Source organism: Delphinus delphis, chromosome 8 (genome assembly GCF_949987515.2).
Source record: "Delphinus delphis chromosome 8, mDelDel1.2, whole genome shotgun sequence".
In the NCBI taxonomy this organism is placed as follows: domain Eukaryota; kingdom Metazoa; phylum Chordata; class Mammalia; order Artiodactyla; family Delphinidae; genus Delphinus; species Delphinus delphis.
Genome location: NC_082690.1, coordinates 105,657,952 through 105,676,603, shown reverse-complemented (window position 1 = coordinate 105,676,603; position 18,652 = coordinate 105,657,952). Strand labels below are relative to the sequence as shown.

The window sequence follows — 18,652 nt, the reverse complement described above, 5'->3', positions numbered from 1 at the left end:
GCCGTAGCAACAGCAGGGCCTCCGCTTGACGGACGCTTCGGACCACCAATCCAATAGCCAATGCTTTTTAAAACTAAATTGAGCCAAACCAATCATGGCCGCAGCTCTGGGAGTTTCAAGAGAACCAATGGGGTAGCGAGACCGGCGGGCAGGCGGGTCGGAGGGCCTGGAGGAAACGGGTGATGACGTGAGCCACAATGTGTTTCGGCGGCGGAAGTGTTTCCGAGCTGGGGAATTAGCTCAAATGGTAGAGCGCTCGCTTAGCATGTGAGAGGTAGCGGGATCGACGCCCGCATTCTCCACGGTTGAATTTTATAAAGGTTGAGGGGTCGCCCGTTGGGGATGGTCACTTTGTTCTCAAAGGCGGCGACAGTACCAGGAGTTACAGGGGCAAAGTGAGGGGCCAGGTGTCCCAATTTGGGCGCCCAGCTCCGTGAGGGACTCGAAGTACAGAGAGGCGGGGGTTTTTGTTTTGCCTCGCGGAAGGATTTACGCAGGAGCTTCTTAGAATCTAGCGGGCACTTGGTCTGTGCCCAGCCTGCGGGGGTGCGCAGGGAGCAGACGGTCCCGGCTTTGACGTCTGTGGGAGACGTCAGACTCCACCTGGGCAACACCAGGTAAGTAAAGCAGACCGCAGAGTGGTCGGGGTCTTCCTGAGCAGGTTACATTTTCACCCACGGGACAGGGAGAACAGAACCGTGGGCCTAGGTCTGGGTGGCAGGGAGAGAGACCTGAGACCCCAGGATGGGGCTTTGGAGCAGGTTGGGTTGTGGGGGGAGAGGTGACGCCCCGGGGGAAACCAACAGTCCCAATGCTCAGATGGGTGCCGGGCCTGGAGTCGTAAAGGGGACCCCGTGCAGGGAGAATGGCAGGTTTCCCTGGGGGCACTGGCTTGGTCAGAGATGACCACTCCACCTCAACGACAGGAGGCAGGCTCCCTGCGGGGCTTCCCCGGGCTGTCTCCCAGAGGCCAGGCCTGAGAAAAGTGACAGAGTTGGCCCCTGGGGGTAGCGGGATGGCAGGACCATTGGAGTTGGCCCCTGGGCTGCCTTCCCAATGCTCAGCGTCCCGCTGCACCCCTATGCACCCGCCCCAGCTGGCCCTCCACCTCCCTGACTCAGACTCTCTGAGCCCCCATGCCAAATGGCAGGGAGAATGGAGCTCAGCTTGAACTGGGTCAACCCCAGCACCTGGGGAGCTGGGTCTCTGGTGCAAACATGCCTCTGCCCCAGCTCACCCCTTTCAGCGAGCCTGTGGCTAGAAGCAGAATCTAGAAGGAGTTCATTGCTTGTAGATTATCATCCCAACATTACATGTTAGTTAACTGAGACCCAGAAAGCATTTAGACACCCGTATTGGCTGAGTGACCTTGGCTGGGTGACCAGTGCCCCTCTGAATCTCCAGGTCTCGTCTGTAAAGTGCTGGTGATAATACCTCCCCGCCTGTGTCCATGCCCTGAAGGGCGCTGGGCCTCTAGGAAGGCAGCAACCAAGGGCAGATGTTACTTGCCTTGATTCTGCTGTTCGGAAGAGGCTCAGAGCCTTGCCCAAGCCACACAGCTAGTGAAGAACACAGTCAAGATTGAAACCAGTTCAGAAGACATGCTTGGTGCAGAGGGTTAGGGAGAGGGACATACATACAGATAGTCCGGGGTGGGGCAGAGGCAGGCATACCCAGCAGAGGGAACTGCAGAAGCATGGTTGGGGGAGGCACAACTGTTGGAGGACCAGGTCGTGGAGATCACAGGTCTGGGGGGAAAACAATGGGAGGGACTCAGCAGCTTTGGAGGATACACAGAGGAACTTGAGGTTCATCCTCAGACAGCGAGGGCCAGGAAAAGCTTCGGAGCAACAGAAGGGCGAATTCAGGGCTGGCCGTACTTTAGAAAGGACTGTTTGGATTAAGAGCAGCAAGGCTGTGCTATAGCAGTAGCACAGGACCAGAGGGGCAGTGCCTAGCGACTGGACCTAGGAGCAGGGGAGGGGCTGCAGGGAACCCCGGGACAGTAAAAGCACTCTATACAATGTGATGCTTTAAATAACATTAAACATGAGATGAACCCTGTGCTCTTGAGCAGGACTGAAAACTGAACTTTCTGTTTCTAGATCCATTGGACTAAACGCTTCTTGAGGTTAGTTTTTGTTTTATTCACTGCTGTACTACAGTACCTAGTACTTAGCACACAGTAGATGCTCAGTAAGTCATTGTTAATTTCATTACAAATTCTTTTTAAAGACCTCCTGGTCTTTCTGACTGACCGATGCTCTGACAATGCTCTTTCGTGTGACCCTTCCCTGCAGCTGGGCCCCCCTTGTTCTTCCAATGGGCTACCTTTTGTCTGGTGAGGAAGTCTTAAGCCTACCTATCTCCTGCCTTTCCTTTCCAAGTAATCCAGCACAAAGCCTTCGTCCTATTCAATCTGGTCTCTCTCTTGCCTGTCCGTGTCCCAGTTCTGGTCCTCTGGCACAAGTCAGTGTTGTTGATGACAGGGGGCGGTGCCTCAGAGGGACACCTCTGAGTGTGTGGGCAGGAGGGGGCAGCCAGGGCTGGCACCTGCCCTCCTGGGGAGGAGGTGGCCCAGCCACCCACTGATCCGTGCATCCCTTTACTCATTCATCATCAAAGGACTTGCCGGTATCTGCTTCAGGCTCCTCCATCCCAGACTGAGGTGGGTCACAGAGCCATGTGCACTATAATTAAAGGAAATAATGCAGGGACTTCCCTGGTGGTCCAGTGGTTAAGGCTCCACACTCCCAATGCAGGGGGCCCAGGTTCAATCCCTTGTCAGGGAACTAGATCCTGCATGCCGCAGCTAAAGATCCCACATGCCGCAAGGAAGATCCCAGGTGCCTCAACTAAGACCCGGCGCAGCCAAATAAATAAATATTAAAAAGAAAAGAAATAACGCAGTACCTCGTCCAACATAAGTGGGCACCCAAAGTCTCCAATTATGATAAGCTCCTAGCCTAACCAGAAGGGTTGAAGTCAGGGAGAACTTCCTGGAGGAGGAGGCATCTGAGTTGAACATATCTCCTGAGGACCATGGGGAGCCATTGACAGGCTTTAAGGAGGAGAGTGACTTCAAAAGCTCTGCAGTGGCCTCACCATCATAAAACTTCTAGATTTCTCAAATTGCCACCTTCCTCTTTTTCTCCCTAATCCCTTTGTAATTTAATTTTTAATATTTCAATTTTCAACCCATCTAGACTTTTAAAAAAATTATATGAAAAACTTCACACATACTCAACAGTAGAGAGAAAAGTATTAGTGAGCACACGTATGCCCACCACCCAGCTATGACTCCTTAACCTTGAGGAACAGACACAGAGCTGCCAGAGCTTAATTCTATCAAGTAGTGATTTTTTAAAAATACTATTTACTATTACTGTGATTTCCTAAAAGAAAGGACGTTTTACCACACACACACATACACTCAGATAGGAAAGACCAGCTCAGGATAAAGAAAAGGCTTTAAATTGGATGAGCTTGCCTTGAGAACAGAGACCACCATTGTCTTTCCTTCTGCTAGGTCACCAAGGCTCAGTCCTGATCTGAGGGCTGGAGTGGGGTTTCCCTGGCAGAGGACATGCTCTGGAAGGGCCAGAGCTGGTGCTGGGTGGTTGCTGGGTCAGGTTAGGATGTGTTGAGGCTGGAGAGAAGGGGCCAGTGAGGAAATCTAGGGGGATATGAAGGGTAGGCCCATTTTAACATGGAAATTTAACTCTGTTTCTTTTCCTTTTCTTCACTGCGTTCAGATTCAGTCTGGGTTGCGGGGGGAGGTGAGTATTTCCCTTCCCACCAAAGGACTGGTGATAGAAAGGGGAACCACTAGGGTTGCTAATAATTAGGGCCACCATCGAGCTTGCAGGGAAAGAAAAGAGAAGATGGCCTTTGGGTGTTCCTTGGTGGGACCCCAGCTCCATCATCAGAGGGTGTGGTCCAACAAGGGGGTCCCAGTGGTAGAAGCGCCAGCTGAGTGGCTCTGGAGAAGGAACAGGGGCCAAGTGGGGTCCAAGCCCACCCAGCTTCGCAACCACCCAGGCTTCTCAGGGACAGAACCTTCTGCACTGCCCACATCCTGGTTCCCCAGCGTCCTGCCTGACAGTGGACGTGCCCCAGATATGGGCACATGGATTTGGTTCAGCTGCCCAGGGCAGCTGCAGACCCAAGGGGGTCTGGACCTCAGGCAGGGAGGAGCTCCCACACCCGTCCTGGGGTTGGAGGCTGGCCGAGATGAACAAATGGATCCCCTCCGATGGGGTTGGTGGGGAGGGGGCCATCACATGAGGGAAACCCCGCAGGGCTCAGTAAGGGCTGGCAGAGACTTGGGGAGCAGTGGGTGTCACCGCAGAGCTGAGAGGGTTTAAAGGGAAACTAGAAGCCCTTTTGGCCACATTGAGCAGCACCCAGTAGCCAGATGGTAATGTGTATTGGATAAAGGAAGGATTGAACAAATGAATGAAAAAAATTCTGGCTTTACTTCTTTTTCCCCAAGCCTTGGTTTCCTCCACTACAAGCTGGGGATACCATTGACTTAGCTGGGCTGTTGTGAAGTTTAAATGAAATAAGCCCGTTAACTTCACCCCCATACTCGAGAGACAGATTAGACATCACCTCCTCCAGGAAGCCCTCCTTGTCTTCCCAGGATATAACACTGTGCTTTCCCCACAGCTTTGGAAACTGCCTCTGTTACTAGGTTTTGAGCACCTTTAAGGGAGGGGGTCACATCTCACTGCTCTCTGGGGCCCCAGCATGTGACTTAAGTGCAGAGCTCTGCACACAGTAGCCACTTAATAAAGGCTGATAGATTTACTTGACATATAGTAGGAGACCAGTGGGTTGACCCTCTGGCCCCCGGCCATGCAATGGCTCTATCCGGGGCCTGCAGGAGAGGGAGGGGAGGACTTCCTCCCAGCGCACATAGGCCACCAGGGAGCAGCGGCCCAGCCACCGCTGCCCCACCCTGGGCTAGATCCCTGGCTTCCCGAGCAGACTGGATGGCTGACCGGGCAGGAGAGTTGGGGGGTGGGAGTTCTCCCCCATGATGCAGCCGCCCCCCGCTGCCCCACTGGCTGCCTGCATCAGTACTGGTGCTTTAACGAGCACCTGAGAGTGAGGGGGCCCAAGTGCTCCGAGCCCTGAGCTTCCTTCCGCAGGCAGCTCTGTGGGCAGGAGCTGCTGCCTTGGGCCCGGGGGGCCGGGTGCGCTCTAGCTCTGCTGGTCCTTAGCGCTGTGACCTTGGGCAAGTATGTCACCTCTCCCACTCACGGAGAACCTGCTACTTGCCAGGCCCCAACTGAGTAAGGCTGATCTCATGGAAGCCTTACTGTAGCCCCGGGGTTGGGGGGATGGTACCCTTCCTTGACAGACGGACGGGGCGGCTGGATGGAGCAGATAAGAAATGAAGCTTTTCAGGCAGAGGCGGATCTGCCCGCTGCGGTCTACAAAGGGGCCTTGAGTGTAGATGCCCACCAGGGGTGGCACAGCTGGCCCGGCTCGGCACTCAGGGCGGGCCGTCCATGCTCACTGTTACTTTGCACCGACGGCAGGCGGCCCATCCCCAGCATCTGCAGCACCGGCAAGCCCAGCTGTTTCTGTCACCGCCAACGCTGACCCACGATCTCAGGGAACTCCCGGGCAATCTCCTGGGCAATCAGGAGTCAGGGGAGGCTACCCCTCAAAGGTCTGTCCCCAGGACCCCAGGCCCATCCCCAGCTGTGTCCCCTGGCCCAACAGCCTGGGAGCCCTCGGGGCCACAGCCCTCCTCATCCCACCAGACTCCCCTCCCTCTGCTGTCACCTCGGCACTCCAGGCCTCAGGGCTCAAGGGTGCAATCTCAGGGTCGTGTGGGGAGGCACGTCTTCTGGCTCTTTGTGGTTTGATTCCCGAGTGCTGGGCACACCAGCACTCTGCCCGCCCTGACCTCCCGCCGACGTTCCGGTGGGGGTGGGGGTGGGGGTGGGGCAGTCAGGCCCTTCCTGGCTGCTGCATTTTCCTTCCTCCCAGCCCTGCCAGTGTGGTTCTTCCTGCCTGGCTGCAGAACAGCCCAGCCTCCTCAGGACACACCGCTGCTTCCACAGACTGGGGACCCCCAGGCGCAGGGACCAGGCCTGACCCATGTCTCCTCCAGTACCAGCCGGGTGGGCACAGGGCAGGCCTCTGTGAGGACCAGGCTCTCCACAGCCCATCTGCAGATACGGACACTGTGGGGGCCCGGAGAGCAGGAGGCCTGGGGGGCTCCCTCCCCAACCCGGGGCAAGTGTGGCCCGGCAGCGCCATCCACTGGGGTCAGCGCGGATGGCAGGGCCCCCAGCACTGTCTCTTTTTGGCCCCCAACCGCAGCTTGAACCCAGGCCCTTGGCGGAGAAAGCGCCGAGTCCCAGGCACTGGACCACCAGGGAAGTGTCCCCCCAGCACTACTTTTTTTCAAAGATTTTTTTGATGTGGACCATTTTTTTAAAGTCTTTATTGAATCTACTACAATATGCTTCTGTTTTAGGTTTTGGTGTTTTGGCCGCGAGGCACGCGGTATCTTAGCTCCCTGAGCTAAGGGATCGAACCCGCGCCCCCTGCAGAGGAAGGTGAAGTCTTAACCACTGGACCACCGGGGAAGTTCCCCCGCCCCCCCACCCCACCCCAGCACTGTCCTGACGGGCAGCAGCGGCCCTGGGCCGGCGCGCACAGGTCAGACAGTAGCAAGGACCAGCCAGGAACAGCCCAAAGCCCAGGTATGTAACCTGCAGAGCCCAATGCGAAATGAAAATGCAGGGCCTCGGTCTTCAAAATTATTTAGAATTTCGGGACGGCAACAGCAGAGCATGAAATCAAGCATCAGGTCGTGCACGAGTCAGGCATCCCCGGAGCTGACCCGCCCGCAGGCCTCTGCCCAGAGGTCTCACCCCTCCCTGTGGGAGCCTGATGGCAAGACGCCCATGCCCAGGACAAGTGCACGACTCCGACAGCTGTCCAGGGAGGGCCAGAGGTCAGCGTTCACTCCGTGGGGACACTCAGCTCCAACACACACGGCATGAAAGAATGGCAATGATGTTTTAAAAAATTAGGTTTATAAATATTTTCTCCATTGTACAAAGTTTCCCCACCCTGCCCACCCCCCATCACTGTTCACATTTCTCATGTTTTTAAAATCCCAACTATATTTATTTTTTAAATCATAAAATATAATTTTTTCTTTGTTCATATTTAAAACTATTTACAGGGGCAGAGAGAGGCCAGGGTGGCCCGGCCGAGGTCAGGACGAGTCCGTGCAGGGGGATGGAGGGGGCGGGAAGAGGTGGAAATAGCTCCTCTCTGTGGCGGGCGATGGTGGGCAGCTGTCCTCCGCCGACAGGTACTGGCTGTGGGGTGTGGGCGGAGGCGGGTAGGGGTCTGAGTCCGAGTTCAAATCCAGGTAGTACTTGCTGGCCTTCCAGCGGCTGGCGCTGTAGTCACTGTCACACACGTCTGTGCTGCAGGGCGTCGTAGGGGGCGCCATGCCACGGATGATGTAGGGTCTGGAGGGGATACAGCAAGGGAAAGGGGACCTGGGTTCAGATTGGCCCACATGCACGTCCACCTTTGGGCACTTGGGCCCCCTGGCTATGTGGCCTCTCTGAGCCTCAATATTGCCACCTTTAAAGTGGGCGCACTGGCACCTACCCTGCAGGCTGCCAAGCCCAGGCCCTGACAAGGACTGCAGCCCGAGGCCAAGGTCACCTTTACGGGGAACGAGGCCTCCAGAGCCTACCTAGCTGACCTTGGGCAACTTAACCTCTCTGAGCTTCAGTTTCTCATTGACACAATGGGGAAGATGAAACAGTATCCATTTCAAAGGAGCTTGTGAGGATTAAAATGAGATTCTGCCTGGAACGCGCTAGAAACAGCATCTGACACGAGAAAGTGGTCAACGACCGTTCCCCCTTCTACCATTACTGTAAATACTGGAGACCAGTTGGCCTCCCATCTTGATCCCAGAGATGCCTCCCGACCGTCCCCCGTGACATCACCCTTTGGCCCGAGTCCAAGGTGGGGATCGTGGTGTGTTTAAGAGCCACAGTGGGGCTCACAGCGGGCGGGAAGGTGGGGCCAGCACCCGAGGGGCGCCTACACTGAGGAAGGTGCAGCAGCAGGATGTGCCTCGTGGAGCCCTGGGAGCAAGAAGGAACGCCCACAGACAGTGGGGAGGGCAGAGGTCTTGGAGGGGGACCAAAACCAGGGCAGAAGGAGCAAAGCATGCAGTAGACTGGAGGCTGAGGGGCCTGGCCTGGCTGGTGTGGAGGTGACAGCTCTGGGGACACACGGTGACACTGAGGCACTGGGGAGCCCCCGCAGGTTCTTGAACAGGGCAGTGACCCAGTAAACGCCTGGGCCTCCCCGGAATCTGCACGGCTGCCCGGCTCCCCGGCCAGGCCCCGGAGTTCCCCAAACGGCCACCAGGTGGCAGGCGGTGCCGCGCTCGGAGGGTCCGCCGCTCCGGGAGGACCAAGGGCCTCCGCCACCCCCAAGCCCTGCTCTCTACACAGGGGGCGAGCCTGGCGGGGCCGACCCTCCACCTGCCCCATCAGGTAGCTCGCCCGGGGGTGGGGGCGGGGGCCCCAGCGCACCTGGTGGGCGGGCCCTGTCGGCTGAGACCATCGGGTGAAGGTCAGCAGGTTCACCTCGCCCACCCTGGCTCCGACCCGCCCCTGGCCACAGGCCAGCAAACCCGGATCCCGTATCTCCTCAACGCTCTCCAGCTGGCCGCTCCCCACCAAGGAGGGGGTCGTGCGACCCCTAAAGGGACAGCTGGGAGTGCGGGGTCGGAGCCGAGCAGGCCCGGGGCCCAAGCAGGCCCTCGCAGTGGGTAAGGGGGAAGGATCGCCCCATCAAGGGCCAGCCGAGGTACCAAGGGGTGGCGCCCCACCGGGGTCCCAGCGCTGGATTCAGGCACAGAGCGCAGAGCCCTCCGGGGGACGGGCCGGCTGCGGTGGAGACCCCTGGGGGCGTCATTCAAGGCCACGTGTGGCCCGGCTTACAAAACACCCCCAGGGCTGCCAACCGTGGGCTCAGGATGGTTTCTGAACTCAGCACGCCCACCGGCGCCCCGACCCTCCGCGCTTTCTCCCGCAGGAAATGGGGACCAGGCCCGGTACCGCGGGGCGCGGGGGCTCCGTACCTGTACGGCCTGGCGGTGGCAGGAATGCTGGAAGGGTAGAACACGTCCACGTTGTACAAGGAGGGGTCCGTGGCGGGGGACGGCGGCGGGTTCAGGATCTGAGGGGAGCCAAGCAAGGTCACACGGGCCCCGGAGCCGGCGGTCCCCACCGGCCACCGGCCACCCCCAACCAGCTGCCCTCCTCCCAGGGCCCCTCCTGGTCTGGGGAGGGGAAGGGGCAGCTGTGGCCCGAGGGTGGGCACGAGCAGGGGGACAGCCCGGCCCGCTGATCAGTGGTGACCCCAGGCCCGGGAGCTCGGCTGCGCACTCAGGACCCCGAAACAAGCCCCCTCTGCACCGTGCCACCAGCAGGGAAGGGTCCCTGCAGGCCCGGGCGTGTCCCCACGCCACTGAGTGCCTCCCGAGGTTCCTCAGGGGCTTTTCTGTCAACTCCCCTCTTTGGTCTTTTACTCCCCCATCTCCTCCCACGTGGTGCAAAGTCTAATCTCTATAATTCATTCCTTACTCCTAACATTCAGGGGACCCACATCCCAGCCTGAACCCTGACAAGGCACACGCACCACCACACGGAAGGAGGGGCCACAGCCCTGCTGCCCGCCCTCCCCACCCTCTCAGCAAATGAGGAAGGGGCGCCCCATTCTCAAGGGACTATATTGGCCCCAAACTGTGATAATAAGTACACCTCTTCCCCATGAATGCGCCCTCAAGAGCCAGGTGGCACATGACCGGCCCCACAAGAGGGACAGAGGGACCTGGGGGCCAGACACCCGCGGGGTCTGCACCTTCCCCAGCAACCATCGCTGCCTGTGCCCCCCGCCCCTCCTCTGAGCTGTTCCTGCCAGGGGCACAGCCAGACCTGGGAGTCTGAGTGCCCTGAGGGACTGAATTCCCCCAGGTCCCTGGGGCGATGGAAAGGGCACGGCCTTCCCTCGCCAACACCCCCCCCCTGCTTCGGCAGATGTGGGTTGGGACCTGTTTTATCACCTCCCAGCTGCTCCCTGGTGAGGGACTTCACCTCTTGAGGCCTCAGGACCCTCATTCCTAAAATGGGGCTAAGGAGACCCGCTTCCCAAGGCTGTCCTGACACTAGGTGAGTCACCTACAGGACGTGCCCAGACCCCTCCCCTACCCGTCAGGAACTGGCACGGACCCCTCTCCTTATTCTGTGGGGGAGGGCCCTCTTCAGCCCAGAGAGCCAGCCTGCGGCTTCCTCGGGGTGTGACCCCAAAGCTAGGAAGGCACGCCTGGGGGAAGAGGGTGGTGTACAGAGAGAGAGCAGAAACCAGGCAGGGAAGCCCAGCAGAAAGGGCCTCCCCCAGCGGCTCCCACACCCCAGGCCCTTGCGCTCCTATTTCTGCATCTGCCCATGAACCTGACTGGACCTGGCTTCTCTTCACTGCTGCCTCCAAGGAGAACTCTGGGATCCTGCCCAAGTCCCCTCCCCTGCTGCTGTCGGTGCTACTTCCCGCAGGGTGCTGGGGAGGTGAAGGTCAAGGAAGAAGTCTCCCCAATACTACAATGGGCATATTTCTAGCAAGTTCTGCTGGTGCAGCACCTCGGCGACTTCTCGGTCGCCTGGTGCGTGGGGGCTAGGGGCTCTTCCCCGCTCAGATCATCTGCTTTTCCTGCGTTCTAAAGAGTTCTCTTTACCTCTCACTGGCCAATTCCCTGCAATTCTAATCCCTGATAATAATTCTGTATATTTGAACTTTCTCTCTTCAAATCACCATGTGACTTCCGTCTCCTGACTGGACCTCGACTAATAAAGGCCGCTTTTTTTTTTTTTTTTTCTTTTGGCTGTACTGCTTGGCATGTGGGATCTTAGTTCCCCATCCAGGGATTGAACCTGTGCCGCCTGCAGTGGGAGCTCCGATTCTTAACCACTGCACCACCAGGGAATTCCCTAAAGGCCGCCTGGTAGCCATCAGCACAGAAATAAAGTCGGATGCCTCCAGCCTCACTCAGTACACCTAATTACATTCCAGGAGAATCAAAGTTAAACTTGATTCCAGGAGAATCAAAATTAAATACAAACACAAGGGACTTCCCTGGTGGCGCAGTGGTTAAGAATCTGCCTGCCAATGCAGGGGACACAGGTTTGAGCCCTGGTCTGGGAAGATCCCACATGCCGCGGAGCAACTAAGCCCGTGAGCCACAACTACTGAGCCTGTGCTCTAGAACCCGCGAGCCACAACTACTGAGCCCACGTGCCACAGCGACTGAGCCCGCGTACCTAGAGCCCGTGCTCCGCAAAGAGAAGCCACCGCAATGAGAAGCCTGCGCACCGCGATGAAGAGCAGCCCCCGCCCACTGCAACTAGAGAAAGCCTGTGTGCAGCAGTGAAGACCCGACGCAGCCAAAAATTAGAAAAAAAAAAAAAAATACAAACACGAAACCTTGAGAACATTAAGAAAGAGAGCATGGAAAGAAACATTTTTACAAGAAGGGAAAGCCTTTCTGGGTATGACCAAAAACCCCCCAAACTCCCATAAAAGATGAATAATTTCATTGTATAAATGGCAAAACGCAACATAAACCAAATCAAACGACAGAAAGCTAGGAAAAATATTTTCAACCCTTATCCCAGGCGAACTTTCTTAATATATCTCTATATAAAGAGCCCTTACAAATAAATTTTAAAAATACCAACAACCCAATAGAAAAAGGACATAAACGCACCCATCTGAGAAAATAAAACTACAAAGGTTATTAAACATACAAAAAGATCTTTGACATCATACGTAATAAGAGAAATATAAATTTAAATTACACCACTATACCATTTTTACCCTAAACTGGACCTGACGAGAGTGTGTTTGAGAGGGACGGTCGTGCCAGTGTGGCCCTCTGCTAGCGGGAAGATGGACTGTCCCCTTGTGAGGGACCCTTGGCAAGAAAGGTCAAGATGACCGATGCTCAGCCTTAGCTGCAGGGCATCTTCCCGCTGGCCCCTACCCAGGAGGGGAAATGAGGAAACCGCAGGAGTTCCGGGCATCACTGTTAGGGTAACGAGATTCTGGGAATGACTGGACACCCACTGGTGTGGGCCCAGCCGCACCCCAAAAAAGGGCACTCTCCAGTCACCAAGAGGGGGACAGCTCTGCCCGAGAAGCAAAACAAACTTCAGGGTGCAGGAGAGGCAGGGTAGGGGAGTGGTCAGCTTGGACAGAATGGCCCCAGGGAGGAGGGGGGCGGGTAATCACCACTCAGTTCCTTGGCCTCATCTGCCAAATAGGAGGCTGACAGCGCCCCCTTCTGGAGTCGGGGTGACAACAGCACACGAAGAGTGTATTCCTCAGAAGTGCTGGGTAAAGGCCAGCTTTCACTGATCCTTGGTAGCAAAAAGCAAGGTTCAGAGAGGAGCTGTCATTACCTTCAGATGCTATCATGCAGGTTTTAAAAAGTACATATGAAACTGCTCTGTATGAGACTAAAATGGTGGATACATGTCATTACACGTTTGTCCAAACCCACAGAATACTACACCACCAAGAGCGAACTCAAGATGTAAACCATGGACTCTGGGTGATGGTGACGTGTAGATTCATGGACTGTAACGAGTACCCCACTCTGGTGGGGGATGTTGATAAAGGGGGAGGAAGGGGGATTTGGGAAACCTCCCTACCCTCCTCCCAATTTTGCTGTGAACCTAGAATTGCTAGATAGATAGATAGATAGATAGATACATAGATACACAGATAGATAGATATAGATAGGTATAGATAGATAAAAGTTGTCTTAAAATAAAAGTGCATATATAAAACTGGTGAACTGTGAATAAAGTCAAAGTGTATCATATCAATGCCCTGATTATGCTACTGTACTATTGCTATAGACTGAATGTTTGTGTCCCCACAAATTCATATGTCGAAACCTAATTCCCAACATGATGGTATTAGGAGGTGGGGCTTTGGGGATGTGATTAAGTCACGAGGGTGGAGCCCTCATAAATGGAATCAGTGCCCTTAAAGAAGCGACCCCAGAGAGCCCCCTCACCCCTTCCACCATATACAGATAAGACGGCCACTACAGGGAGTTCCCTGGTGGCCTAGTGGTTAGGATTCCAGGCTTTCACTGCCATGACCCCGGGTTCAATCCCTGGTCAGGGGACTGAGATGCTGCAAGCCTCGCAGTGAGAAAGAAAGAAAAGAAAGAAGGAAAGAAAGAAAAGGAAGTGGGGAAGACAACTACTATGAACCAGGGACCGGGCCCAAACCTGCCAGAACCTTGAGCTTGAGTTTCCCAGCCTCCAGAACTGTGAGAAATAAATGTGTGTAGTTTAAGCTGCCCAGTCTATGGTATTTTTGTTAGAGCAGCATGAATGGGCTGAGACAACCATAGTTATGTAAGATGTTACCACTGGGGAAAATTGGTGAAAGGGAGATAGGACCTCTCTGTATTATTTCTTACAACTACATATACATCTACAATTATCTCCAAAAAAAAAAAATTACTCTCTTTGTTGGGAAAATAAAGTTCATACTCTTGTATACTCGCTTACGTACAGACTTCCTCTGGGAGGACACACGATAAACTCACCACAGGATGTACCTCCGGGGGAGGGGTGAGCTCCTGAGCAGGGCTGGGCCCTCCTTTCACTGTGCCCTTTGAATTCTGTACCACGAACAGATATTACTGATTCAAACTAATGTAGTTAATTTTTACATAGCTGGCTCCGTGCAGGGTTTCTTTCTGGGATGATGAAATGTTCTACGTTTAACGATGGTGATGACTGCACAACTCTGTGAATATACTACAAACCACCGACCTGTACACTGTAAGTGCATGGGTGGATCGGAGGGTATGTGAATTATATCTCAGTAAAGCCGCTGAAAAAGATTGCTGGTGGTCAGTGTCATCTCTTGCTGTCAGATAAGATCTCCCCAGCTCCCAGCAGGGGCTGCGGATGGAGAAGCCAGTTTCCCGAGCAACCTGCTGCCTGCATGGGGGGGTCCAGGGGGCTGTCCTGGGGTAAGCTCAGTCTTACACGGGTTCCTGGTGCTTTCAGCTGGTTACATGGGACATCTGAAAGCCAGGTGTCAGTAGCAGCAGGAAGGATGAGAGGTACGGTGGGGAGGAGTGTGAAGCTCCAGGCTGCTTGTTCCCTCTGCCCCGAAACACAGTCGGGCCCTGGAGCTGCCGGATTTGGTTCTGATCCTGCCAACCCGAGATAATGACCCCCGCTGCCCCCCACTCCTTGGTCCTGCCAGGTCAGGTGTGATAAGGAGGGGCAACACCCCGGATACGGGGGACACCCAGAAGGGCAGGAAGGCCCAGCCCTGGTGGGTGGGGCTCCCTGGCGACTCCCCAGAGAAAGCTCAGGGGGCTGTCTTCACGTCAGAAGAGCATGCCGTCACAGGAAGTCAGGTTTTGGAGAATTATAGAGCACAGAACCGTATCAAGTCAGAACCTGATATGTAACACCAAGTTCACATCCGTGCATCACGCTTGCCCCAGTTACCCTGGGGCCACGCCTTGGAAATGGGGGTCTTTTCCAGCCTCGAGGAGAGGGTCCCCCTCGGGATCCTGGTGTGGGGCTGGGATACTGGGGGCTTTGGCCCTTCACCCTCTGTAGAGTCATTTCGTTCTAGGGTGTGGTTCGGCCTAGGGCCAGCCCGTCACCCCACTCAGGCTGCCGGAAGCTCCAGGGAGCATTTCAGCCACGACAGTCACCCCAGGAGTGCCTGTCCTTAGAAAACCATCCTGCTATTTTCTGGGAACCAGCAAGGCTGTGGGTGGGAAAATAGAGTGTTTCTGGCGGGGACGCTGAGGGGAAGCTTGCGTCCATCCAGACAGGCCCTGCCGATGGGGCGGGCCTGAGGAACCAGACGGCCACCCAGACAGGGAAACGCCCAACGGCAACCCCGGGAGGTGGGATTATGGGTGAGACTCCCACTTTTTAGAATCTTATGTGGCTTCCAGGTTATCCACAATGAACAGGAAGCACTCTTTTCTGAACAGAAAATGATGCTGAAGAGAAAAACTACAGGTCAGGACGGGGAGAAAGGTGAACGCACCCACCATTCTAAGTGGTGGAACAGCAAGTAATTCTCGAAATCCTGAGGTCCCAGGACGTGCCTGCCCCTGGTGGGCGGGGGGACCTTGAGCTGGCCAGGCGTCCTCCTGCCCCTACTCACCGGCGGGTACACCTGGTGGGCGGGGGGGCCCTGAGCTGGCCAGGCGTCCTCCTGCCCCTACTCACCGGCGGGTACACCTGGTGGGCGGGGGGGGCCCTGAGCTGGCCAGGCGTCCTCCTGCCCCTACTCACCGGCGGGTACACCTGGTGGGCGGGGGGGCCCTGAGCTGGCCAGGCGTCCTCCTGCCCCTACTCACCGGCGGGTACACCTGGTGGGCGGGGGGGCCCTGAGCTGGCCAGGCGTCCTCCTGCCCCTACTCACCGGCGGGTACACCTGGTGGGCGGGGGGGGCCCTGAGCTGGCCAGGCGTCCTCCTGCCCCTACTCACCGGCGGGTACAGCGTGGCCTTAGTGCTGGATGAGCTGCTGGACGAGGCCCCGGTGACGTGGTTCCGGTCGTAGAGGGGCACCCCGGCTCGGCCCCCCATCAGGCTCACGGAGCTCATCATGGACTTGCTGCACGAAATGCCTGCGGGGAGGGGGTGGGGGAACGAGGCCAGTTAGGGGCAGGGGCGCCCCACGCACACGGCGCACTCTCCCCAGCCCCGCTGCCCGGGAGACCCAGGTTCAGGTGCAGAAGCCCTATGAGAGATGTGTCCCCGGGGGACGACTCAGGACACACCCCACGAGAACATCTCAGGTCAAGTCCAAAGAGCATTCCTGATCCACTCGCCCCATATCCCGCCCTGTCTGCCTCCGCACCGCCGCCCAGGGTCCTCACCTGTGAAGGGACCGTGCTGGGAGCCGCCCGGGGCGATGAAATTGAGGGGCACGTGGGGGGTCCCACTGACGTACTCATGCGGGAAGGGCCCGTTGGCCCCGGCGTAGCGCTGACACACCACGCGCTGGCACACAAAGTAGACCCCGCCCATGATGAAGAGCGAGAGGATGATGCCGATAACCGGCCCGATGGCGCTGCTGTGGGCCGGGCCGTCGTCCGAGGGCAGCTTGGTGATTTCTGCCAGAGCACGGGCAGGAAGCGACAGCGGACGTTAACCCAAAGGGAGCGGGCCTCCTGCGGGGCAGGCGCTGTGTGCCCTGGCGGGCGGCTCCCGCCCCGGCCCAGCACCCGCCGATGGAGCCGCAGCACCTTCTCCCCCTCCTCGGCCTGACTCAGCTCTGCCACGGCCCCCGGCCCCTCAGCAGCGACTCCTCCGAAGCAGCCTCCTATTCATGCCCCTGACCCGGAGCTTCTCGGCTGGAAGCAGGCGCTGGGTCCTCCCACGTCCACGTCCCTAGTCCAGCTGAGCCCGAGCCCCAGGCGGCAGGAGGGGGCGGGGCGGGGAGACGGGACCACGCGGAGGGGCGGGGCTGACCCAAGCACCCAGGGCCGGGGGGGGCCTCCATCTGAGCCCCTCACGCCTGCCTGCCACAGAGGCCGGGAATCCTGAAGGCCCTAGGCAGGGAAAGCGTGAGAAGTGGAATGTGAAGGGCCTGGCCTCAGGGGCCCAGTCAAACCCAAAGAGCCAGGAGCCAGCTCAGGGCTGCAAAGGTTCACCCAGGGCTCCAGGGCAGGGGCACTCCTGGGGCTCGCCCCACGATCAAAGCCACCTGCGGCATGGAGGGCATGTCTGGGCTCCGGACTCAACTCTGACAAAAGGACATTCACTTTCCCATCAGGGTGGCACGTTTCCGAGAGCAATCGACAACATCCCCTCCGGCCAAAGCCCAAAGGAAAGGGAGGAGAGCTGCTGGTTCCGGTGACGAGGCCTGACTATGGATAAACATCACCCCCAACGGCTGGGGCCACGATCACATGGGAGCCTGAAGACAGACGCCGTCACACTGGACACCTGCCCAGCAGAGGCGCGGGGCTCAGACCCCTCGGGGCTCCCACTGCTACCCTCTGGCCCCCAGACCACGCTCCTGAGATGGTAGCTGAGGGGCCTGACCCGGGTTGATGTGAAGGCACAAGAGCGCTCAGTGAGTCCCTTGGGGACGCCTCCTTCTTCCCCATTCACAAGACGCCTCTATCCTGCAGGCAGAGCTCTCAGCCCCGGTCCCTCCGCAGTGAACGAAGTGGCCATATCCCCAGACACACAGACACATTCCCACTTCCTGTCTGGGAATCCAGCTCCCTTCCTGTCTGAACCAGACAGCCTTTCAAGAGCCAACGCCTCCAGGAAGCCTTCTCTGACTGCCCTGGTTTCACATTCTCTAGCCCCTACATCCCTGGCCGTACAAGCTACATCACTCAAGGGGCATGCAGAGTGTGTGTGTGTGTGTGTGTGTGTGTGTGTGTGTGTGTGTGCGCGCGCGTGTGTGTGCGTGTACGTGTGTGCATGGGCACACACCACTCCTCCTCAGCCAGGCAGCAGGCTGCCAGGGAATGGACTCACCCACTACTCTGTCAGGGTGATCTTGTTGACAGATGCTGCTGAGTGAGGGCTCTGGGCAGAAGCATGCTGCCTTACACTCAGGTCTGGCCTGGCACATCTATGCCTTCTCTGTGCCTCTGTCCCAGCTGAAATGCCCCTTGGCTCACAGTTTCCCCCTCCTCCTCCTCACAGCCGCCTCCACCTCCAGGAAGGCTTCCCTGACTCCCTACCGAGGCCAAATACTCCTGACCTCCCAGCCTCCTCAGTCCCCGCCACTTCCTCCCTCTAGACCCGACGGCCCTGGGACAGAACCCCAGCATAGGGCGACCCTCCAACCCCGCCCTCGGGGAAGCCAGCTCACCACACATGAGCTCGTCGGAGCCATCGACGCAGTCAGGAAAGGAATCACACTGCTGCTTGATAAGGACGCACTGGCCGCTGGCGCACCGGAACTGGTTGGGCAGGCAGACGGCTGCAAGGAGGGGCCTTGCGTTCAGAGAGGCTGGAGGGCATGATGCAGCCAGGAGCACTAAGCAGATGACCTCCACCGGGGCTCCCTGCCCCGCCCCCCCAGACCCAACAACAGAGGTCTGGGCTCCAAATACAGAGCAGACAAACGGACCCTTTCTAGGACCGGGTCGGGGCGTGGTCACAGCAAAGCCAGTCTTCACCCACCCCTCGAGGACCCCAGTTCCGAGGCCCATGCAATGCTGGGGGCGGTCTGGCAGGGAAGAGACCTCAACGACCCAGGGAGGTATTCATTCATCAGGTTCCTACCATGGGTCAGGCCCGCAAAGCACCAGGACTACCACGGCCCCTGTGCCCAGGCCCTCCCAGGTTACCAGGAAGGGGACAGCCGCTGGCTCCACAAGGAACTGGGCTCCTAGAGTGGGAGGGGCAGGGGACAGGGGATGCACCAGCAGAGCTCTGAGGGTCAGGAAGGGGGAGCACAGCGCAACCGGAAAGGCAGAGGCGGGCCACGCAAGGAGGACGAGGAAGGCTGGGTGCTGACTGCTGCCTCCCTGCTGACCTGGAAAGGGCTATGGCC

The 18,652-nt window shown here is 57.5% G+C and overlaps 1 protein-coding gene across 3 annotated transcripts in view; it reads right to left on the bottom strand.

Annotated features, from left to right (window-relative positions):
* Positions 1 to 7,090: 7,090 nt before the first annotated feature.
* LRP5 (LDL receptor related protein 5) overlaps positions 7,091 to 18,652 on the bottom strand; it is a 109,654-nt gene continuing 98,092 nt past the window's right edge. For 2 of the 3 annotated variants that reach the window (XM_060019438.1, XM_060019440.1), the window contains exons 19-23: positions 17,966 to 18,106; positions 16,008 to 16,244; positions 15,616 to 15,755; positions 9,152 to 9,249; positions 7,091 to 7,511 (exon numbers count right to left, since the gene is read on the bottom strand). In XM_060019438.1, the coding sequence (XP_059875421.1) occupies positions 7,250 to 7,511; positions 9,152 to 9,249; positions 15,616 to 15,755; positions 16,008 to 16,244; positions 17,966 to 18,106 (878 nt within the window). In that variant the 3' untranslated portion in view covers positions 7,091 to 7,249. The remainder of the gene's footprint in view (positions 7,512 to 9,151; positions 9,250 to 15,615; positions 15,756 to 16,007; positions 16,245 to 17,965; positions 18,107 to 18,652) is intronic. The other variant, XM_060019441.1, reaches the window with a different exon arrangement.